The sequence below is a fragment of the Oryzias latipes genome, chromosome 13 (genome assembly GCF_002234675.1).
Source record: "Oryzias latipes chromosome 13, ASM223467v1".
In the NCBI taxonomy this organism is placed as follows: domain Eukaryota; kingdom Metazoa; phylum Chordata; class Actinopteri; order Beloniformes; family Adrianichthyidae; genus Oryzias; species Oryzias latipes.
In genome coordinates this window covers 18,191,579-18,216,611 of record NC_019871.2, presented here as the reverse complement: position 1 = coordinate 18,216,611, position 25,033 = coordinate 18,191,579, and the positions used below count along the sequence as shown (strand labels likewise).

Below are 25,033 nucleotides of genomic sequence, written 5' to 3'. Positions count from 1 at the left end.
CGTGCTTACATTCACACTCTTGATAGCAGTTGTTTGTTTAGGTCTATTATCAGCGTGCCCCCTCTAGTCATGGGGGTCCCCTAAACTGAATCCCACATGACTGACTGAGCCTCCCCCAGTTCTGCTTTATGTCTTTCTGACCCACTCTGACATATTTACTTGAAGTCCTGCTCAAAGCTTTTCTGAAAGGCTGTTTAGCTGCAGGTCAAAACATAAAAGTGATCAACGAAAAATCTCACCTGAACTTTTACAACGCAACTGGACAAAGGAAGTGAAGCAGATCTAGATTTTCTTTGAACTTCAGAGGATAAAATAATTCTTCAAAATTCATTTTATGCTCAAATATCGGATGATGCTGAAGGCAAATATCCCAGTTAAACAACTGTAATCATTAGGATTCATCTCTTTGGTGCAAAGCACTGGCTCTGTCTCTATATAATCTTTCTGCTTTAAACCAGCAGCCACAATAGTGTCTTAAACACAAATATTTTCTACAAATGTAAAAATTTGATAAAGCATTTGATTTAAGTGTTTTGTGTTTTTTGTTAGGTGGGAGGATTGGCTCAAAATTGCAAGACTTTCTAGAAACTTTCTGATCCAAAAAACAAATAGAAAAACACAGTTTAGATTTTAGACGAGTGTTGAGGCTGACGCAGAAAATGTAACAGGCTTTTGAGTGGAAGAAGAGTTGCATTTTTTTCCAGAATCTGTTCCTCTTACTGACACAGCTGTGGTGGTTTCAGTCAGACGTGTGAAAGTAACAGAGAGCTGCTGTTTGAAACCGCAGAAATGCTGTAAATCATGGGTGGGGGTCTGGCTGAATGAACCTGTCGTAGAGGTGGTTGAGTCATGTCACTCTTTAGTCTAATGTTTTTGTCTGGCGATAAGACTTAATGCATGTGGAAGGAGTTTCCCTTTAAGTGTTTAACTGAACAGGTGGAGCTCATTCCGATCTTTTTTTAGCCATTTACCGAAAGAGCTGAACGTACTGTAGTAAAGCTTTTGCAAACAAACCTTTTTTTTTTTATTTCTGCAAGGTTCTAAATCAAAGACCTGGCACTAAGAACAGAAAAATGTCTCTAAACTAGAACTTTTTTGAAGTAAAAAGAATGTTTGACTCAGACTTACAATTGAGTCTTTACCTCCAATATATTGTTTTTATACCTTCATGACAGAAGAGCTCCAGATCGGGGGAGGCCTGGAACTCTCCTCTAGAAGCATGAAACAGTCTGAGGAGGTCTGCTGTGACAAGCTGACATGCAGCAGGTTCTACTGCCCTGGGGCTAACTCCAACGAGGAGAATCCTGATGAAGCTGTGAGGACTCAATCAATACTAGCTCAAAAGAGGGGCGTGTGTGTGGGGGGGGGGGGGTACAGACAGACAGAGATGGATGAGGGGAGCAGTATTTCACAGTGACTAAGAAATGTGGGAACGCATGGATCAAAGGAAACAAGCACACAACTTAAGATAAACATGACCAAAAGATTAAATGCATGAGAAAGAAAAACAGGTTAGGTAAACATGCTGGGGAGGCACGAAGGAAAAAAGGACCATGTAAACAGAGAGATTACCTGAGAGGGAGGAGACTGAGTCTAAATCGAAGACACTTAAAGAAGGCCAATCGATTGTGGTCAAGGCTGACTGGACCCTCCTCTTTGGTTAGTCATCTATTTCTGATGTACGCTGGGATCCAGCGTTCTCGTCTTCTTACATCTCTCCATCACAGATGAATGAAACTATTAGACCTGCACAGTTCTTCTGGAGAGGAAAGTACACGTACTGCATCCTTCTGCGTCTCTTCTCTTGCATCAGGGTTTTTTTTAATCATGAAGTCATCAGAGATTAAAATTGCAGATGTCCTGTTTGATTATCAAAAATATCAATACGATGGTTTATCTGAAACTCCGTTCAATGAAAGCCTCAAACCAGAAAGAAGAAAATAAAGTCATAATCTCCACTGAAGAAACTCTGCAGGCCATCAGGAGAATCTGGTGGATTTGGATGCTGTTCAGTAGAAAAGTTTCTTCTCAAAAAAAACAACCTTCCATACAAATAAGAAGGTTTAATAGTTGGACAAAATATTACCCATTGGAACTTTTTCAAAAATTACACAACATAATTTCTTTACACAGTAATATTTTGCTTAGAGCACCAGGTCTCATACACAGGAAATTTCAAACCATGTAGAACATATAAAGGACTTTTGTAATGCTAAATCATGCAAATCAGACCATTATTACGAAAAGATTGTAATAAGTTGTAGATTTTTTTTAATAAACATTGATTTGGTTGAGGAACACGGGAACACATTTTAAATTATTTGATTATTATTGGGTGTTTTGGAGTGAAATAATAATTTTTGGGAGATATTAGGCTGTTGCCTCATACCGATCCTATACCTGCTTGCTGGATGCTAAAGTTTGTCTCTACTACTGAAGGATGAAGCTCCAGGGGTGGACACAGAGGGGCGTAATCCTGCTCGTTTTCCAACATACCCTGATCTCTCACACGTTCTACTGGCTGGACACACCTGATCCAGGTAACCAGCTGTGAGTGGAGCAGTGATTTCTGAAAAACATGCAGGCACGCTAGGCTTGAGGTCTGAAATGTCCCACCCCCTCCCCTGGATGAACAGCTGTCCATCATAGGGACACACACAAAGAAACACATCTAAGGGACAATCTGCAGTCAGCATGTTGAAGAACGTTTCCAGGGAAGCATGTTTGTGGACTGTGGGAGGGAGATGCAAATCTGTGGAGCTTCACTGTTTGTGGAGGCTGAGACTTCCTTTGAACTCTGATTTATCCAACCCTTCCTTAAAATTAGATTAGCATACAAACAAAAACTTCTTTCATTTTATTTTATTATAATACAACTTTCATTTCATCAGGAAACTCTTTAAGTTACAGAAGATCAAACTCAGCTTTAATCTAAACCTTTTTTGTGAAAACCTGTCTGACAGCGGGGTTATCCTCCTGTGGTGAAAACGTGGCTTGATGACTTGATGACCATCGTCCATCAGTCATGCGCAGCGCGTGCAGAACGTGTTTAGACATCTGCATTCAACATCACCTTCCCAGGCTCTCCATTCAGCAGCAATATTGCAGAGATGTGTATGTTTATGGGAATGGTGTTATGTCAGATATCAGCGATTTGTTATGAAGGGGGTGTAAACAGCAGGCTGTGATTGGGGGGTTTTGGATGGGGGGGCTGGGTGTTACAGAGTGTGTGCAGGAGGGTGTAGGTATGGCTCTGACAGGGTCAGGACACATCCGAGAGCTGATGGTAGCTCCTCAAAACATCAGACTGAAGCTGCAGACTCTTCCTCTGCTCAGAGAGGAATATGCATAACTGTAAAAGGTTAAAAGCAAATATTGAGTCATAATTATGCAGCTTTCATTTGGCCTGTGCTGGGGCTCTGTGGGGGGGGGCTTTGTTTGGTGAGTCCATTGATTTACCCTCATTGTTTCTGCAACTTCCCCTCCTCTGCTGACTGACGAGACCAGAGGAGGATTTGTAAATAATAATTCTAAACAGAAGTATGGATTTCTGCCGTAAAGCAGAATTGAGACGTATTGATCTAATAGCAGAAGCAAAGAACATCGGATTTGATTTTGGAGCAACACACAACTGTATGTTTTTTTTATGGCATCATTTTCCACTTTACATAGGGTAGTCGAATATTTTTTTACATCTTACCACAGTTATACCAACAGACTCTTTTATTTATTTATTTTTGCCTTTTTAAAGGTTAAATACGCTTTCAGCAATGAATAAAAACTGTAGCTTTCATCGAACCCAGTTCCCCCTGCAGAAGAATTAGCACACTCTGCTTCTTGTTTTGGGTAGTAGCTGAACCTCATCGAGTGTCGGTGTTAATTATAAAACAAACTTGCATTAAAAAACTTCCCCCTGTGAGTCACAGAACAATCGCAGATATCTCCAACTTGTATTATAACTAGTTTTAACTTGTGTTTGTGAGAAAATGCTCAAATTGTGAGTGAACTACATGAGCGATTATAAAATGTAAACTTCTGAGGGAATTTATGAGCTAACCTTCACAAAAACGTCTGGCAAAATGCATCTAAACCAAATTAAGTGAAAAAATAAATTCAACTTTTTCATAAGTTGTAATAAATTCAAACTATTCACAAGCTGTCACTGTCTAACATCATGGAAGAGGGGTCATTCTTTTTCTCAAAGTCAGCGCAAAGGCAGCCACTTCTACCAAGTCTAAAAACAACTTTGGAGTGCTTTCATGAGCTATTTTATGAGTATCAGCATTTAATTACAGGACACCATTAGGCAGCCTCTCAGCCAGGAAGGTCTTGGCTTTATGAGACTCAAAATATTCTAGCAACAGAGAATTACAGTCAATAAAAAATGTTTAGTTTCATCCCTATACAGCCCAGTAATGCCCCACATCTTTACATCCTCTTGGTCTTGATGTCACTCAGCAGAAGAGAGAATTTTCTGTATATAAAACTGCATCAACAAAGAATCTTCCTGAAACTTTACTGGTTTTGAGTTAAAAGCAAACAAAATTGAAAACACTTTAAATCAGAAATAATTTAAAGTTTTATAGAAGGATCATATCCTTCACTTAAAAGACTTCCTCAAATGGACGTTGTTGGAAAAACGTGTGATTAACTAAAATCCTCTTTTCTCTCACAAGGGTGTTTGGATCTCCTCTCAGATTGTTTATTATTTACAAATTTACTCAACACAATGATCTGCGTACCTCTGGTCTCTGCTATGGAACTGCAGGATTCCTCACTCCTCCCACAGATGCAGAAGTGAACTTTCAGAACATTATTGCTCAGAAGCCCATCTGTGGGTTCACTGCTCTACTGTGGGATGTGTTTTTCTGCAGCCACGTCAGTGAGAAGAAACCACACATCCATTTGATTTCTTTATTTGGGGAATTCACAGAGAATCTAAAAGGAAACATGCCAAACTTTTAAGGTTTGAAACAGAAAATCACTAAATTTAGAGATGAAAGTTTTCTGTTTTCTATATTTCAGTACAGGACTATCGTTCGTAGAGCAACTGTAACCATCAGTAAAGACTAACCACTGATATTTTAAAGAACAAAGGGTATTCAGGGTTTGTATGGAATGAAAACCTGGAAAAGTTTTGGAAATTGAAAATGTAATTTTTAGGTCCTTGAAAAGTTTGCGAAAAACAAAAAGTTCTGTAAAGATTTGGAAAAGTCATGAAAATTTTATATTTTGGATGCAAAAAATATATATATAGTTTAACATGAGACTTTGTGGCAGAAGTTCAACCTGACTCTATTGGTGATGGGAGTTTGTTGCCGTAAAGCAGTTTTAGTTGTCGTCAGTTTCAGCGCATGGCACCTTCAGCTTGCTATCGTGAAATGCTACGAAATGCCGGGAAATGAAGCTTTAACAACAAGTGGCTTTTCAAGGAGAGGTATCAACTGGGGCCACTGAAAGACCCTGAAACACATTTTGCACCAGAAACGAGCAAAATGCAGACTTTGCTCCAACTCCTTGGACATGAGCAGCGTGAGAGAAGCAGGGCTGGTGAGACACATGAAAGGGAAGAAACAGCGACTTCTGCAGAAGTCAGTCGGTCAGGGAACATTTTAAAACATGATGGCGTTATGATGGAAGCAGTGCATTCAATAAAAAAAAAAATTGGTGATCTTCGTTCAAATCTTTTCCGTGATTTTTGTTCTAATATTTTCTAATAACTAAAAAAAGTTTTTAAAAAAACTCCAAACAGGCTGGGCACTAACCTTATCTGCTCGTGAAAACTACAAGATGAGGTGCAATGAAAAGTTGAAAAGCCACAATGTGTCATAGACATGACGTGTTCGTCATTATATCACCAGTCTGTTTTGTTCTTCCTAGTTACTTTACTTACAAACCTTACAGAACAAAATGTTGGAAAATGATTAAACATTGAGCAGTATGAACGCTTTATTTATTTATTTCATGTGTGAGTCAATCCCGACGACAATCATATCGGGCACAAAGCAGCTAAATCTGTAGGTGACCTGCTGGACGCTCACTTTGTGGGTGGGGTCAACTTTATCAACTTTGCTATCATTTTTTTCAGAATTCGCTTTAATACCTTTTAGGACTACAACAGTTTTGGACTTTGAATGGAGGAAGTTTGACAGGAAAACTAGAGAGTTGATGGACATGATGGAAAAAAGAAAGGTGGATCTCCTGTGGGTTTGGGAGACCAGATGGAAAGAGATCAAGGCTTAAAGACTGGAAGCAGCTTCAAGATGTTTGATTATGGAGTGGATGGATAGAAGAATGGAGGAGGAGAGATCCTGAAGGAGGAGTTGATAAGAAGGTTCTGGAGGTGAAGATAGGGTCAGAGAAGATGATTAGTCTGAAGATGGAATTCAAAGGTCTGACGGTGAGTGCTGTCACTGGCTAGGTAGGAGAAAGTCTGGAGAAAGAAGAGAAAATTGTGAAGGATGGAGAGTGATGATTGGAGCAGACTTTAACAGACACGTGACTTTGGAAATAAAGACTAGGGAAGTAACGTAAAAGTTTGGAGTGAAGGACTGGAAAACAGAAGAACAGATGATGAATACCTTCACAAAAAGTATGGAAATGTCAATGGAGAAGACATTTTTCAAAAAAAGAGAGAGACAAAGGGAGACATTAGAGTCGAAGGAGGCGAGCACATGTTGATTAGATCTTGTTTAGAGGAAGAGCCCATGGTAAATGTTTAGGAGATCAATGCATAGAAGCCGTTTGAGATGCTTTGGACACATTGAGAGGAGGAACAACGATGATGTTGGTGAAAGGATACTGAGGTTGGAGATACCTGGAGAGAGATCTAGAAAAAGACTGTTGTGGGGTTTGTAATTCCGGAGGATTTGCGCTGCTTTTCTTAGTGGAAAGATCCTCTGGAATTATGTTTGTTGCGTAAAAACGGTTGAAGAGTAACAACGTATCAAAAAGCATCTGTTATTTAGGTGTCCCTAGCAACATCTCCGAGGTTACAGGGTTAACACATTAAAACCGGTTTTTGAAAAGCTATTTTTGACACGTTTACAAACAAACTTCTAAAAACTACAAGTTTGAGAGAAAATGTGCAACTTCTGTCAGTTATTTAGACAAAAATACAAATATTATCTTTGATTTTTAACCCTTTAATTAGGAAGCTTCAAACACCAAATTGTCTTATATTCTGCTATATTTTTAACAACAACTTTGTTTCATGTTCATGTTCTGTCCAGCATTTATTAACATCCAACATGTATTCCCAACAATGGTCATGTCATGATGCTACCACCTCCATGCCTCGCTGTGAGCTCAATGACATCAGAAGTTTTAGGTTTTTACCACAACTGCAATTAATTTTTCGAGGTTGAGTTTCTTGTTTCTAAATGGTCAAAGGAGCTGGATTCAATCTTTAAATACAAATTGGAGGCTTTAGCTTAAGATAAACAGGAGTATATAAAAAAAAATAGTCTTCAGGAGGCTTTAGAATAATCAGATCTTTCAAGCGTTGTCCATGTTTCTAGATATTTGTCTATTTTCTTCAGATCATTTAGCCCTCGTGTTTTCTTTTTGTGTCGTCCTTTTTTGTCAGCAGCTGCAGCTTCTGTCTTTAGCGGCTGCACGCTGTGCATATCTGCATATGACGGCAAACAACCTGACCTATTTACAAAGAGCTTCATCTCTCTCCTCCTTTACTCTCTTGCTCCACTGTACATTTGTATGCATTGATATCGCTCCAGTGCTATCCATACGTATGTCTCATTTGCACTCTACTTTGTTAAAGCGCCTCTTATGTGTTAACATTTGAGATCCATTTCTGAGTTTTCATCTCCACAGAATTGTTCCAACCAGCTGGCAGTCTAACATCTTTGTAAAAATCCTTCCTAAAGATCCATCAGTGAGTTCTTCCCGCTCAAAGACACGTCAGCTTTTGCCAAGACAGACGTGCACATCATCTCATCCTTTCTTCCACTTAGAAACACAGAGTTAGAGTGCAGAGGCTGAAGATGGAAGATGCTTGCAGGATAGCTCGATCATCAGAGCGTGATAGGCAGAGTGATGCATGTACTTCTGACGGAAAGGTGCTTCTGTCCTCTAAAACGCAGTTTTAAAAAGTGTTCACTGAGTGCAGAGAGGAGGAACTTGGAGAAACGTAAGTGTGTGCATGAGATTGATGATAAACTGAACGAGTCCTTGATGGAGGAACGAGTCCGTAATGACCAAATTCAATTATCCCGGCCGTGCACGCGGCGTGTTGGCCAGAGCTTCTTACCCGTCACTTACAGCAGATGCAGACTCATAAATCCTGATTATTTTAGCTAACAAGAACCTTCTTCCACTTCACTGAATAACAAACAGGTAAGAACACATAAGGGGGGGGGGGGGCACTCCAAGTATTTTAACTGTGGAAGGCGAATGCGTGACTTGCGTGAGCTGCATGTGAACATCTACAGAGCTTCATACTAGTCGCTGCTTCTGCTCAGACATAAACACACATGCAGCACTTTGGCATTAGCTGACCTAAAGCAACACACACACAAACACACACACCCTTAGTCTGCATTTGGATTACCAGTGAAGATATTTTTAAAACAGAAGAATCAAAACCTGTTGCTGAGCAGTTTCATATATCTCATATCTGTCTCCATGATTGTGAGACAACAGCCTTCTTCATCTTTAGGACTTTTGATGTAGAAATTGCACTTGCAGGATCTGCATTACATTTTGCCGGCCCAACTCCACCCCGTTCTTCTCCTGGCTCTTTGATTTGACACAGTTTGGCCTTAACCACCATAAGCGTCAGGGCTCAGGGGTTGCTTCCCTTGGTCCGAGGTTATCCCAAGCATGCAAGATGTCTTTGGCCCAGAGTCCAACTGCCAAACACTACTGACTATTCATGCTTAATTTCTGTTTCCCTATTAAATCTTTTAATTACCTTTTCAAGATGTCACCTTATTGAACTGTCCCCTCTTTTGTATTCTGACCATGACGATAAGATTAAACTTTTTTCTGCTTCTTACTTTTGCTCACACTTAGGCACCAAACATCCAAAAACGTTGGGTTTTCTGATTTGCCTGCTGATGACGGCATCAGGACTGTTGGGCTGCAGATGATGACATCATGGCCGTTTGGCTGCAGATGATGACATCATGGTCGTTTGGCTGCAGAAGACAGCATCACGGCTGTTCGGCTGCAGACATTGGGTATCATGACTGTTTGAAAACATTCTCCTCTGATCTGTGGAGCCAGCTCGGGTCAGGCTGATCACGTTCTGAGGTCAGAAGAACAAGCTGAAAGCACAAGGATGAAGCTCCGGCTTCATCTGTCTTTACTCTTTTCTGTCTCGTGCACGTCCACGTGCACACACACAGAAAGTGTGGTGTCTGCGCAAAAGCCGCATAACAACATTAAAAAATGAGCGAGTTGCAGGAGGAGGAAATCGCTGCTCCCCCTAGTGCTGCGGCAATGACATCAGTTTTTTTTTTCTTTTTTTGAGGGGGAGGGGGTCAGGAGCCCCAGGGGAAAGACTCCATCCTGGTGAAGGTCTGCTGCTCTGTCAGCTGGCTCAGAGCTTAGAAGTGGGAGGGGAGGTCTTTTTGGATGCAACTGAAACATTCTTTAAATTCTGACTCAGCAGCAAATGTGAAGTGAGCTTTAAAAGCAAGATAAATATTTTACATGGATGTTTGGTTGTCATGGAATTCCCTACAATACCACATTTATACTAAAGTCAGTGGGCATATGAAAAGTCTTCATCATCAATATGTCTGTTCTGTAAGGATTCACATTCGCTGAGCTGCTTTCATCCTTCTCGTCGTTCTGTTCCTGGTTCTCAGCGTCCTGACGTGGAACACAGACTGAAGCACTTTAGAGGATTCGCTTTACACGTTTCTTATGATCCTAATGATGATGACACATGACTTCTGTGGAAAACAGACACTTACGGCTATTCGTTCCTATAAATGTACGACTACGTGCTGCTTCCCTGCAGCCTGTTTACAAAGTGAACAAGTGAATAAAGCAGATGATCATGGAGCCTGTTGTACAGTCTGTGGAGCCAAGCTGACACCTAGTGGTAAAATGCAGGTACTTGCAGTCCAGCAAAACCTCTGAATGATGCCCAGTTTATTTTAGGAAAATATGCTTTTATAAGGTCAGAGAACAAATATATTTTCTGTTTTTTCTCTTAATGCTTCCTGTTGATAGCTTAATGTATTTTACTACCAGCCTTTCAAATCAATATTTTTTTGATTTTTCATTAAGACTTAATAATTCAGAAAAACCCAAACTGTAACTGAAAACACCTGAACTTTTAGTTCAATGTTTATGTGCTTTACAGTACAAAAGTAATCAAAGTTGACATTTATTAAATTTATTTCAGAGTAAAATGCAAAGTTTTAAATTTAGCAGCAAACTCATAACTAGACACTGACTGTATCTGTGAATCTATATAAAGAATTAGGATGTCACTTTAAAAAAGTACAAAAATCTGAACATGAAAACATCAAATCCTTCAAGGAATGTAAAGACAAAACCAAAATTCTCCCAAAAGTTCTTCAAAATTAAGACTGACAGTTTTATTAGCCTGGATTACAGATCCAGTTCTGAATGTCTTCTCATAGTTGTTCCCATTTGTGAAAGGTTTAAGAAAGCGAAGAAACTCCTTGTTGAGTTGTTTTCTAAAAATGTTGTGGTAATAAAGACCTCCTGATGCTGTTGAGAACAGTAATGTGAATAATGAGTTCAAAAACTGGTGGAATTGTACCATCTTTCACTGTGAGGTCAACCTAATCCCGGGAGGCGTACCATCAATGGGCGACTGTCCCTATCAATTAAAGCGCCGGTAGCAGGCCTCGCTGTACGACGTGGCATTGACCACTTGGAACATGTCCCTCCGGACAAATGTCAGAAAGTTCGTCAGAGGGCAGAGAGGCTGGCTGACACGGCGGGCATGAGACCTGCAGAACGCCGAGTGAAATGTCACATCCTCGCCGTTGTACAGCACCCTGATGAACACGTCTCTACTGTTCACCTTTGGCCTCTCACCTTTGCCCCCCTTCCTCCTCACCTGCCCTGGTGCGACAGGGAGGCCTCTCCACAGCTCAAAGACTATCCTGGCAGCAAAACGTGGGAACTGGGCCTTCTCTAGACCGAGGGCACTTAGCAGCGGAGCCAAAGTGACGTCATGAGCAGATGATAGGGTGAAGACCTCATCCATCCCCGCCCGCCGCTGGCGGCCCGCCTCGCTGCTCTTGGCCACTCGCTCCATCCTGGCAGCAGTTCGATTGAGATAGGGGAACATGGCAAGGACGGCATATTTACGGTAGAGACCCACGCGTCTCCGGTCTGCCTCGTCATCCAGCTGCTGCTGACGGATTACGGCAAACTGCTCCCGGGTCAGACATCTCGGAGGAGCACCATCTCCGCTGGGAGCACAAGGGAAGGGCAGGCCGTGGCACAGGTGGCACAGCAGCGAATCTATGGGGTTGGCTGCTCGGAGCTGCCGCGGGGGTAGGCCTAGTGTTCGTGCCATGGTGATATAAGTCCTCTCCAGGTTAGCATCTGCCACTCTGAGGAGATACTGCCTCCTCTGGTCCTCTTCAAGGTATTTGCTCCTGGCAGGGCAGTCACACGAGGAACCACAGAAGAGGGTGTTCCACTGATGATGGACGGTCAGCTTCTTCCAGTCAAAGTCTGGAAGGAACCCATAGAGGAAAGCAAGTCCACTCTGGACGGTTCGACTCTTACCTGTGGTCTCCAGCCACACCTGACGTGCTGACCAATCAGAAGGCAGAAACCTGTGCGGTTTGTAAGCTTGCTGGAGGAGCTGCCCATTGCGAAGATGTTGCACTACACCTGCAGGAGGAGAAGATCCAGGAGGACGAAACTTCTCATGAATCCGATCGGGTCAAACTGAGAAGAATTTGAGAACAAGATGTTGAAGTGTTTGGACCTGTCTGAGTGAGCTCCCCCATCTCACACGCACTGTGGTTGGGGAGACGTGGAAGAGAGGCCAGTGGGGAGTCCCAGTGGCCACGCCCACTCTGAGCCATGTGACTAACGAAGGTCTTGAGCAGCGGGTGTGAAGGTCTCCTAAGTGTGACGACAAGAAAAAGAAACATCAGAATTATTTTCAAATATACCAAAATATTAGGTGAAAAACATATCAGAGATAAAATAATTTAAGTCTTTTTTTCCCCAAGAAAAAATAAACTGAGAGACTGATGCTGCATTTTCAGCTACAAAAAACATCCAACAACCAGAAGGCTGTGATGCTAACCAGATCTACAGCCTTTATCAGCAGGAGAACTCCAACCTTCTGGATTTCCTCACAATTATCAGAGGTTAAAACGGACACATGACTTCCTGAATCTGAAGCAAAACAAGGAGGAAGTAAAACCATCAACACTGATCATCTTTGGCCATTTTGCTCCAAAGACTTCAGTCACTTTATTTGTGGGTGAAGATCCCTCTTAATGACTATTAGGACAAACAAACAAGTTCAAATATTTCCCATCTTTTCCAAAAATTTGGAAAAAAGTGTTCAAAATTCTGCAGCTCAGTTTCAATGGGTCTAAATAAGAGACAACACTAAACAGCAGCTTTAGCTTCTATTTACTGGTTTTCGTTTTATTTTAGTTTATCAAAAGATTCTTCTTCTTTTCTTTTTAATCACCACCTGGACCACGACCTTTACCTGTCAGGCCTGGTTCTTTGTTCAGCTTCACTTCAGTCTGATTTAGTGTTCTCTCCAGAATGAGCTGCTGTGGCTTCATCCACGTCTGCTCTCAAGCTCCTCACAAAACTTTTCTTTGGCATTGAATACAGGTGGGAAGTTTTAACAGTAACTGTTAAATCTGTGCTTCTAAAAAAAAACATTGTAGATGTTTTTTATATAAAGTTTGAGTAATTGTTAAGTATCTGATGATTTGGTCTTTTTCATCTTCAGTTAACATCTGAGTTTAAATAGTGAGTGCATGTTGCTGCAGTTCACTTCATCCATCACCAGGTGTTGCTCTAACACACCTGAAGAGAACTGTTTGCAAAGGGATGGATGTACAAAAAGAAGAAAGAAATTGTTGCTGTAGGACACAGTCATAAAGTTAAGCCTTTGGGATTGAAGGAGGAAAAGTCCATAATTCAGCAGAGAATAAAGATTACAGGTCAGTATAAAAAAACATCTGAGATCAACTCCACTAGATTACCAGAGCATTAAGACAGTCTGATTGGTCCATACTCCAGAACATTACAAATAAAAACAGGGATCTGTCAGAACCTTTTATCAAAGCTGACAGAGTAAAACAAAGTCTGACTGCAGATCACTATCTTAAAGAACACGATCCAAATCTGGTGTTCTCCACAGTCTCACATATGCAAACATCTGTTTTATGAACTGCTGTGAAGGCCAGGTAGATGCTGTAAATATTTTGTAAAACAAAAAAAACAGGAATAAAGCAAAGACCACAATGGAAGCATATCTGTTTCATAATTCAAAATAAAAGTCTATACCCCAAACGCTTTTTCATTTTCACAATAAAACGGAGTTTATCGACTCAAAATAAAATGAGATGAAAATCAACCCTTTTTCTTTTTGCCCTGCCTGCAAACACAAAGAGACATGCTTCGCCCGCGTGGAGCAGCCGGCCGGTCCTGTTCGCGCTCCAAAGCCTCCTCTGGACCGCCACACCGAGTGAGCACTGACGTCATCGCCCCGCCTCCCCCTGGAACTGCTGACTGGAAATGGATTATGAGACAGTCTTTGTGCGGCAGATGTGAAAACAAAAATGCAATGCATTATCGCTGTAATTACGTCACAGAATGAGCGGTGTGGAAGAAGAAAACGAAATGGCGTTTTGGAAGATTGATTGTTAATTTTATTTTTAAGTCCTTTGATGCAGTTACATTGTGAAAATGAAAAAGCTTTTCTGTTTTTCCATTTTAATTCACAAATTAGATATTTCTAATTGAATTTTGCTATACATTTACTAGAAAGTATTTTGAAAATGAAATGTCAAGTACAATTTTATTTATCATTTAAATTGACAGAATGAACTGTGTTGAAGAAGAAAAAGAAAAAGCCGTTAAGCAGGATTTCCTTTTCATTTTAATTTTGAGTCAACAAACACAGCTTTATTGTGAAAATGAAAAAGCATTTCCGGTATTGACTTTTATTTTTAATTATGAGACACAATAGACGACACATCCCTCTGCTTCATCATCCAGAAATCTGAGGGGTTCAGGGAGAATGGGAAATTCAATTCACTCTGGAAAGCTTCCAATGGTTCATTTTTCCACAGCAAACATCACAAAATCAAATTACACGGAACAGGGATTATTTGACTGACATGATGGAGAGATTAGCCAAAAAAAGATGGAACCAGAATGAGAGACAGATTATATGAAAGACGAGAAATTAAGATTATTCAGAAAGGGGAGGGAGGTATGCATGAGGAGAAACAGAGAAAGGTCAAATCAATGCACACACAGTGTGTGAGGACAATAAAAGTCTTTCTTTCTAGCATTCATTAGAAATGAGGCGGTAGAACTCCTCCACAGTGATAGACGTGAGAGATGAAAATCTCTAGAGAACCAGCAGATTTAGACACGAGTGAGGAGCTTAAACCACAATGAGAAGATCACTTCCAGATGAGGACTGAAAGGAGAACCTGTCATTTACCCCAACATGAATTTCTCCGTCCGGATGCCTGGATACTCATTGAAGAAAATATAAAGTCAGAAAAATCTTTCCTAATTATAGACAGTGGTAGACAAGCCCTTTTTTTCCTAAAAACAAACATTTGATTTATGCTAAACTAAAGTCTTGCGTTTGTGTTTTATAAGATCAAAGACGTTTGTTCTTTCTAAAATAGTAAAGAAAAAGAACGTTTTTAATATCCAAACTTTCTAACATGGATATAAATATAAATCAAGAACAAAGTGTTGTTTTTCTTTATAACTCTTCTGTTCTAAATGTGGCTTGAAAGAACATCCAAACCACATGAACATAGTTTCCTAAAGAGCAGTATTAACTTTTGGCCACGCCTGGTCAGACTTAAAGTCCAACAGATGTTGGAGCCCTGCATCTCCAAGCTTCAGTTTATGGCTGCAGAGCCTCTAAAGCAGATTAAGGGCTTTTAGTTTGAAATGTGAAAAGCATCTTCATCGTCATGGTACTGCGCTTTGACTGACCTCTGATCAGCTTCCAGATCCAAGGTCTGGATAAGTTGCTGTTGGTTGCAATGTGACAATCTGCTTTTGTGCAATAACTGTTACTGCTGTGAGGATCAGAGTCTGTTCTGGGTCCAGATTTGCAGAACTGACCTCAGTAAAGGTTCTGAGCGCTGCAAATCTGATGACCATTTAGACTATACAGTTTCAGGATTTCTGTCCACAGAAGAAGGGGGGAGGGGTCACACAAATATGAAGTACTCACAGGAAAGTTATTAAGAGTTCCTGAAAGACAAGCCTTAAATATTCGTCAGCTAGCTCCTCCCATCAAGAGAAGATGGCGATCAGAAAGCAGAATTCATGAAAGAATGGAGCAATTTTCCATCTGAGTTTATGATTTTTTTTCAATTATTTTGTTTAATTAAGATAAAAACCAACATGGATTACAAACATTTGTCATCTAAAACAGAGAATGTGATGATCTAACCAAACCTGGAGCTGCAAACACCAGAACACCATGACTCTGACATTAATACCAACCAACCTGACCCAATATGTTCTCCCTTGGTAACAAAGGCTGCAGAACTCACTGTCCAAACTGTGAAAGCACGTCTTATAAAACCCACCGCCATAGCTGATAAGCTCAGAGGGTTATCAGAGAAACGGGTCTCAGGGAGGGAAAGCATTCCAACAATTAAACACAAAGAGAAATGTCGACTAAAACTAAGTCACAAATCCAGACAAGCACCTACAAACTAAACCACATTCATCTCTGCTGCATTCATATCAGTGTATCAAAGGGTAACGTCTTTTCTGTGTTGGAATACAAGGCTAGAGGAATCTCCCCTCTACAGTAGTGGACAAAATTGTTGGTACCCCTCAGTTACAGAAAGAAAGTCCACAATGCTCACTGAAATGACTTGAAACGTTCAAAAGTAACAATAAATATAAATTTATTGAAAATTAAATAATCAAAATCAGCCATTACTTTTGAGTTGCTGACTAATAGAAGTATTTAAATAATAAACTAATGAAATAGGGCTGGACAAAAATGATGGTACCTCCATAAAAGACTGAGAACTAATTGTCCAGGGGGTCATGATGAACTCAGGTATGTCCTTTAATTGACATCACAGCTGTTTTCAAACCCATCTTCAGTCAGTCTGACTATTTAAAGGGAGACAAATAGTCACGTTGCTGTTTGGTGTAAAGGTGTGTACCACACTGAACATGGACAACAGAAAGCAAAGGAGAGAATTGTCCCAGGACATTAGAAACAAAATTATAGACTAACATCGTAAAGGCTATAAAACAATCTCTAAGCAGCTTGAAGTTCCTGTGACGACAGTGGCACATATTATTCAGAAGTTTAAGAACCACGGGACAGTAGCCAACCTCCCTGGATGTGTCCAGAGGAGGAAAATTGATGAAAAATTGAGGAGACGGATAGTTGGAACTGTGTCCAAAGAGCCCAGAACAACCTCCAAAGACATTAAAGGTGAACTCCTAGATCAAGGTACATCAGTGCCAGATCACACCATTCGTCGTTGTTTGAGCTTGTTTAAAGCCGGACTAATTTCCTCTTTCAGTATTTTAGAGAGTACTGCGCATGCCCAAATGATTTATTCCAACCGAAAGTGTGACCCATATAAACGCTTGTTATAATCGGAAAAAGTTTTTTGGGCCCATGTACACGGTTGAATTCTAATCCGATCTTTGATCAGATTTAAACATTTTGCACATGTAACCGCGGCTATTCTGTTGGTCAGAATAACTATTCCTGTTCTGATAACTTTTTGTAACATGTGCTTGATAATCCTATGTTTTTTATTATATTTTTTTCTGTACTTCAAGTTATTCAAGCTATAAACTGGCCAATCAGATGCCTAAATAAAAGTAGGTGGAGCCTGCTGACTGATGTCATCTGGCTCCAACGTGGCGGCATCTGTATCATGAAAAAATGCCAACTAAATTGACTTTTGGTTGGAGGTGTAAGTAAACCATTTTCTCTGGGTGACATAACACCATCTCACTCCAGTTCTCAGGTACAGTTAATGACACAAACATTCAACAATAAAGTACATGAATGTGCCCCATTAGAGGACAGCAATCCTAATCCTAATTCTGTCATGAATGCCTGGAATTTACAACCTTGGCAGAAATTCAAACTGCGTGGGGCTTGTCAGGGATCTGGGAAGGGAACTGAGTCTCCACTACCTAAAAAAACTCGTAGAAGCAATTGGAACTAGACTGTGTACCTGCTGGTTGACAGGGTGCAGTTGATGGGCGGTCGCTTGGTTTTTGGGATGGAGTAAAGTGGATATCTGTCTCCATGTCGAATCATCACATGGACGGACAGCAGCTTGTAGTCCGCTGGACTGTGTCCTGCAACAAGGTAGAACTTATTATTATCAGAGTAGTTTTGATTAGGTGATGAATAGAAGATGACATAAACTCCAGTCAGTATTTATACTAATTGTGTCTTTTGCATTCTCAGAAGAAGATGTCAGTTGGGTCAGATTTTTGTTGTGTCCAGGTGAAGGTCTCACCCTCCCAGGCCTGCTCGCTTCTGTTGGGGGTGTTGCAGTAACTGTAAGCTTCAGCGATGGGGTCAGGCTCTTGGGTTTGGGTCACCGGGAACACTCGCTTTCTGCTCTTTCCCAAAAAAAAGCCTTCTCCTGAAGCTGTGGCCGGCCGCTTTTCCCCCATGGGGGCGGCAGGGGTCAGGTTCCCTGAGAATCAAACGGATCAAAGTAAAATTATTCATTAACCTTAACCCCTAACCCTACCTCCCCTGTGTCAAAACATTTTAAGGAAAATATGAACTTCAGGACATCCACAGAAGTTCATGTCTTCCCATTCTCACATGACTGGACCACAGTGACTGAGTTCTTCAACATGAAAACCTTTTTTTCCTGCTGAAGTGGTTCAGTCAAATGAAAGCAGACAAGCAGACCTCCAGTGAAGAAACTGCATCAACTCGTATCCATGTCAACCGCTCTCTCATTCCAAAGCCTCCACTACTATACTGTTCCTGAGGAACCAATGACCTGTGAGCTCAGAGAGAAAAGGTCCAATAAGAGCAGAGTTGTCCTGGGAACTGGGAAACATCAACAAAAATCTAAAAGAGAAAACACTGAACTCCTGTGTTTAGAAAGAGCAGGAAATCTTCTGTCCTATAAACACAAACGTCCTCACACCCCACCACAAACTCAAATGTGTGAATGGCTTGCATCAAAAAGCTTCATACACACAGCCAAAGACAGATTAGAAAAATAAAGACATCCAGTTAATTCCAGTTTTCTATCCTTTAGACTCAGATCATGAACATCGAAAAATTCTAACATGAAGGAGTTTGATGCTGATCTTCATCACTTCCTCTGCTGGAAACAGCATCAAGTTTGATAAATGTTTCCACACTGATCCACTTAGCTCTGTGAGGCTCAGGGGCAAATCACTTTTCACATGAACATATTTTTAAACAGGATTAAAAGAATCTGGCTTGATCTACTATGTCTGTTTAAGTATTAAGATAATCTTGTAGGTCAGTTCTTTTTGCCTAAAATTAGACATTAATGACCCCCCACCATCTGCCATTCTTTTACCCACTGTTGTTTATGTTTTTTGCCCGATCTAGTTGGGGTTATACTGAAACGTACATTTTGTGCATATAACAAAAAAATCAAATTTAATCCAAAAATTATCAAACATGAAGTGTTAACTGAGCTTGATGCTGAAAGTATCATGTGTAGACTTGGAGTTGTAGCAAGACTCAAAGAGGACAATCCTGAGCCAGTAGTCTACTGTTACATCATCCATCTATCTTTGTGCCTCCACGTCAGAAGAGCGTGCTCAGGTGATGAAAACAATGACAAAAATGATCAATTTCCTCTTCGTTGCAGTATCCAATACACAGGGAACTCCTCAGAGAAAGTGTTGCCTGGGCTGATGATTTGCTGCACAACAATGTGCAATGAATGGCTCAGTACAGTCAGTAAGTTAGTATGTCGTTGGTCCATTATAGGGGGAAGTTGCATCATTGGGAGAGCTCAGAAATAAGAAGGCTGCAAAGTCTTTTAAGAAAATGAGAAACTAATGGACAGTGTGGTCATGAATGAACTGAATTTGAAGCTACAAAGCAAAGACAACTTCATCTGTGAGCTGATGACAGCATCTGCTCTTTCAGAGGAGGTGTTCATGGAAGACCTACAGACAGACCTCCCAGCAGAGCGGGAACAAGTTCATAAACAGTTGCATCTTCTTTTGTTGACTTTATTAATAAAACGATTACAAACTTCAGAAACTGCTTCAACAGTTTAATCTTTGAATAGCAGCTCACCAGGATCTACAGTATCAGAACCCATTTTCTGATGTCAGAATTTCTCAAAGGAAGTCACACATACTTTAAAGGAGAAATGCTGGCTAGTGTAACTGGACCTCTTTCATTTTTGGTTCAAGATCCCTGCTCTAAAGTACTACAGTAACACTGTATGTATGACATATTAAGCTTCAGTAAATGTCTAAGAAAGGCAGCAACATAAAATCAAAGTACAGCAAGATTGAATATCTGACAGCAAATCAAACCTAAACGTAGACGACCTTCCCGTAAATTTGTGTAAGGAAACTATACATGGAAAGAAGTAGAAACCAAAATGGAGAAGATCTTCAGCTGTTCAGATATCAAAAAGGACGAGAAGAAGTTTGCATAAACTCACCGAAGATGAGAAAGAAGAAGAAAATGTGTGCAACAACAGAGCACGCCATCCTGAAGAAAACTCTCCAGCCTGAGGACCAACTTCACACTAGATCCTATTCACCAGGAAAAGCTTTTCCCTCATAGACCTCCCCCCTCCCATTAAAACACGCCTGGAATAACCAAACTACTTCAGAAGAACTGTGTCATAGTTTCTTCACAAAGAGACATTTGTGCTTTCAAGATGAATGCCAGTGAGGGCAGAGGAACACAAACGCACATGAATACACACAGGAAAGCCAAAGCAGCCTACGCACATGAATACACACAAACAGGAATGTCACAGCAAACGCACACAAGCACAACCATGAACAAACACATGACTACAAATACGAATACAAAATCACAAATGGACACGCTTTTAAAACAGTACGGGCCCACACATAGAGACACACATGCACGCAGCAGCGCATGCATGTTCAAAAAAATGCATGCAGACAAAGACAGGTGTGCATGTTTACATGCACGCACATACACACACATACACACAAACAAGTGCAGGCAAACATACATGCACGCACACACCCACACGTAAATACAAGCATCCAGACAAACAGCCACAAACACACATGTGCACGAATACAGACATGAACGCAGACATGCATGCACACATATGCACACACAGGCGCATGCATCCACATACACTATACTGTATCACCAAAAGTATTGGCTCACCCATCCAAATGATCAGAATCAGGTGTTCTAATCACTTGGCCTGGCCACAGTTGTATAAAATCCTCACTGAGGCATGCAGACTGTTTTCACAAACATTTGTGAAAGAATGGGCCGCTCTCAGAAGCTCAGTGAAATCCAACGTGGAACTGTCATATGATGCCACCAATGCAACAAATCCAGTCGTGAAATTTGCTCGCTCCTAAATATTCCACAGTCAACTCTATCATAATAAAATGGAAGACTTTGGAAACAACAGCAACTCAGCCACAAAGTGGTAGGGCAGATAAGTGGACAGAGAGGGGTCAGCATCAAGGTCTGTCAAGGTCCTCAACTTTCTGCAAAATCAATCGCTACAAAGGTCCAAACTTCATATGACCTTCAGATTAGCCCAAGTACACAGTACACAGAGATCTTCATGGAATGGGTTTCCATGGCCGAGCAGCTGCATCCAAGCCACACATCATCAAGTGCAACGCAAAGCGTCGGCAGCAGTGGAGTAAAGCACATCCCCATTGGACTCTAGAGCAGAGACGCCTTCTCTGGAGTGATGAATCACACTTTTCCATCTGACAATCTGTTGGACGACTCTGGGTTTGGAGTTTGCCAAGAGAACGGTACATTTCGGACTGCATTGTGCTGAGTGTGAAATTTGGTGGAGGAATTGTGGTGTGGGGTTGCTTTTTTTGGCCTTGGCCCCTTTGTTCCAGTGAAAGCAACGCTGAATGCTCCAGGATATCAAAACATTTTTGGAGAATTCCATGCTCCCAACCTTGTGGGAACAGTTTGGAGCTGGCCCCTTCCTCTTCCAACATGACTGTTCTCAAAGAAAGGTTTGTAAAGACATGGATGATAGAGTATGGTGTGGATGAACTTGACTGGCCTGCACAAAGTTCTGACCTGAACCCAATGGAACACATTTGGGATGAATTAGAGAGAAGACTAAGAGCCAGGTCTTCTTGACCAACATTAGTCTGTGACCTCGCCAATGCACTTTTGGAAGAACGGTCAAAACTTCCTAAAAACACTTGATCCCAAAAGAGTGGAAGCTCGTTTGGCCTCATGGAAGCATTGGGTGTATATCACGTTTACAATGCACATTCAGCAGCACACTACCGAGGAGGGGAAATAAAAGAAGAGAAATCCTAAACATAATTTATTTTTTAAATATAAATAAAATGTCAGATCTGATGGCTGTTTGCCATCATACAGCAGAAATGACCAACGAACCACAGCAGCTTCTGTGTCCCTGTAACCCAGTTTGATGACTTGCTGTCCCACATTAGTAGGAGGAAGGAAAAATAAAAGTAAAAAAAATTATGTCTCGATGCACATAAGAAAAATATGAAGTAGAGGAGGAGAACAATCAGATTCGACTCCATGTTTGTTTTGGATGCTGCTTTTCTTCTGCTTTGCTGTCAGTAGCAAATAGTGATGCACAAACCTACAGGGCCCCCTAGTGGTTGTTAGTGGGAAACAACTGTTAAAGCACAATTGGTTGTTAGAAGGAAAAAAACAAATATATGAGACAATGTTTTTTTTAAATCACATGCAAGTTGCTCCTGAGTAACACACATGCATGCACACACATACATAGGTGCCCTCATCCAGTGAGCACTGAGTGAATTAGGTTCAGTTATTGGTTTACTTCATTTTTCTGACATTTCCGTAAAAACCACATTCCGCTGAAAAGTCAACATCAAACATGATCTGCTGACGAGGAATTGTATTTTCACAGGATTTGTGTTACTAAGGTGAGATTAGGTCTTCATCTCTGAGCACTAGAGAATTCTAACAGAATATGTGATATGAGCTAAAGCTGAACAAAGTCTTTGACGGTGTTCTAAACGGGTCCAAAACTGAAACTGTCCCATGCACAATAAACTTCTCTGTTCTTGTAGAGCATACAGAAGCTTTAAGGCAGCAGAATGAGGAAGCAGAACAAAGAAAGGCAAAGGCATTAACTTTAACTCAGCTCATAACCAAAAACCACAAGAGTCTGATCCTTTATGCTTACCCATGTAAATGATCATAAATGATCATACCTGTTTATGATCACATCTTCCTCTTCTCTTACATCTCATTCAGGTCTGCATGCATCATCACCCAGCTTTTTCCTCTCACAGTCACAATGGCTGCAGAGCCACATCAACCTCCTGGTTAGGGGGCTTCCTTGCATTGACTGTTCATGGCTGGGACACACAGTCCAGACAGATCCCTGGGGGGGATGCTTAACAATGACCCCCAAACAGAAAAGTCAATTCTAAAAACCTACACATCCTCCACAGCAGATTTGGGTGGGACTGAAGGCTGAGAGAGGTCAAATGTTCTGTAGGAAGTCTAGGGGGCGGAGGGCGGTGGAGAGAGAGTCTGCTCTGTTTCCGTGAGAGTTAAGGAGGAAGAAGATGAAATGATGTTCATCCATGTGTGGAACTGTACTCACATTCGCCCCCCACGCAACAGTCAAGCTGAATAATGGGCCATGGTTACACCTGAAAACATCTACAGGTAGATTATAAACACTGAGCACTTACAGAACTGAAGGCTCACACTGACGATGGCCAGCACGACTCCCCCCACCACCACCAGGAGGAGGAAGCGCTTACGAGCCAGCATCTTGGCGTGGAACCGGTCTAGGTTCTTTTCCATCAGCCATTAAGACAACATCCCATCTCTGCAACCTGGAACACATAAAAGCAAGAAATAAATCAACCCGGGTTTATATTTTTTCAGAAATGTATTTTTAACGAAAACCAAAATTTGAGACATTCACAAAACCAGATCCTAAGAACATGTCCAAATCAAAGACTGGCATCATACAGATGAACTTCAACCAGACACTTAAAATGTTGACATCTTTACTCTGGACTTCACACTCAGACCGCTGCTGATCCCAGGTAAGGAGCCATGCTCAGGTAAAGGAGATTCTGTGTTATTTAACCTTTACAGTCCAACAGGTAGCTCTGCTGTCTGCATGTTCCTTTATGTCCAGCTGTGGTGGCCCTGCAGCGGGAGGGCAGTCCACCTCTGATCAGAAGATTGCAAGTTCGATTCCCGACTTACCAGCCCATATGTCGAAGTGTCCCTGGGCAAGACACTGAACCCCACTTAGCCTCTGGTGGAAGGTTGGCGTTAGTGTTTGTGCTAATGGGTGAATGGGACTGTGACTAAAGCGCTTTGGGCCTTCAAGGAAAGTAGAAAAGTGCTATACAAGTGTGCACCATTTACCATTCAAACTACAAGAGATGCTGCAAGTCCTGTGAACCCACTGTCTGCTTCCAATTACCCTATGGATTAATGATAAGCTATATACATATACATATATACATATGTTTATGACCTGTTGGTGTTTTTCAGTTTGAAATGTCTCTTTACTTACAAGAGAAAGAACATTTATACAAACGTTTGTATTTACCTAAAAACACCAACTATGAAAACTTTTCTGTGGTGATGACGTTAAACCACATTGTGCGCAGCCTCCACGCGCAGAGCAGAACCGCGTTCACGCCTCAACATTCCACGAAAGCGCGTGAACGTGCCACCTCACCAAACGGAGCAGAGAAGCTGCAGATTTCTGAGTGGCTGTGTCTGTGTCCGCCGCACAGCAGCTACTGTCGAAAGGCGGACTCTGTAGCTCAGGTCAGTCACCTGTAGACAGATTCGGAAGTTGGTTTCAGGAAAAGCGGCTGAAACTTGGACAGGAGAAGAATATCCGTGCAGGATGAGAATCAATCGCGGTTGGATTGAGTTCCGTGAGGCAGCCTGACGCATCTTCTCTGTCAGTCACTGCACAAAAAGTGCAATTATTTTGACGCCGCAAACGTGTGGCCCTGCGGGGTTAACACCCCAGCGGATAGCTTCGGTCCCGCAGCTCCGGCGCCGCACCGTGACCGACCCGCCTCCTTCACCAGCATCCCGCTTCGGCTTCCGGCAGCTTTGCTCCTCCAGACTCACCGATCTGACCGGCCGGGAGCCGCGCTGGGGAAAACCGACGAATCAAACGGCAGCCCCGCACCGGGAATCAAACAATCCGAGCACAAAGGCAAACGTCACTCATAGAACCGGCTCGCCGTTAGTCCCATCTGGTTCTCACCTTAGGACGGAGCGAGCAGAGACCTGCAGCCACACAGAGAGGATTCTGTTGAAGCGGGTGCTCCGCTGTTTCGTGCACACTTGGATAAACATGCTATTGTGGTAATCACGTGTGCTTCCCGTATCACTTTTCAAAATAAAATAAGATTGACACTCTCACTATTCTCAATGCAAATAACTAAATCCATTATACTTTACAGACAGTACATTTCCTCTAAAATTATGACGTAAATGTGAGGTAGAGAACATAAATATTATTTGACGTCTGGAGGATATTTTGAAAAGTACTTCTACTGTTCCCATTTTTTCCTTCAGCATTGACTTTCAAAATAAATGTCTGTACTGGAGCTT

At 41.5% G+C, this 25,033-nt stretch overlaps 1 protein-coding gene across 4 annotated transcripts; it reads right to left on the bottom strand.

Annotated features, from left to right (window-relative positions):
- Positions 1 to 1,031: 1,031 nt before the first annotated feature.
- Positions 1,032 to 24,813, bottom strand: pxylp1 (2-phosphoxylose phosphatase 1). 4 transcript variants are annotated; one of them, XM_020708321.2, is made up of 7 exons: positions 24,684 to 24,759; positions 24,006 to 24,238; positions 23,125 to 23,271; positions 17,715 to 17,897; positions 17,424 to 17,550; positions 11,951 to 12,090; positions 1,032 to 11,853 (listed from the first exon to the last, which is right to left on the bottom strand). In XM_020708321.2, exons 3-7 carry the CDS (start codon positions 23,237 to 23,239, stop codon positions 10,826 to 10,828), a joined length of 1,593 nt encoding a protein of 530 aa, XP_020563980.1. In that variant the 5' UTR covers positions 23,240 to 23,271; positions 24,006 to 24,238; positions 24,684 to 24,759; the 3' UTR covers positions 1,032 to 10,825. The 4 variants fall into 4 exon arrangements, with proteins under 4 accessions (XP_020563980.1, XP_011480946.1, XP_023817416.1 ...); XM_011482644.3 differs by lacking the exon at positions 24,006 to 24,238 and having other exon boundaries at positions 24,684 to 24,813; XM_023961648.1 differs by lacking the exons at positions 24,006 to 24,238; positions 24,684 to 24,759 and adding an exon at positions 24,239 to 24,483.
- Between the last annotated feature and the right edge of the window lie 220 nt (positions 24,814 to 25,033).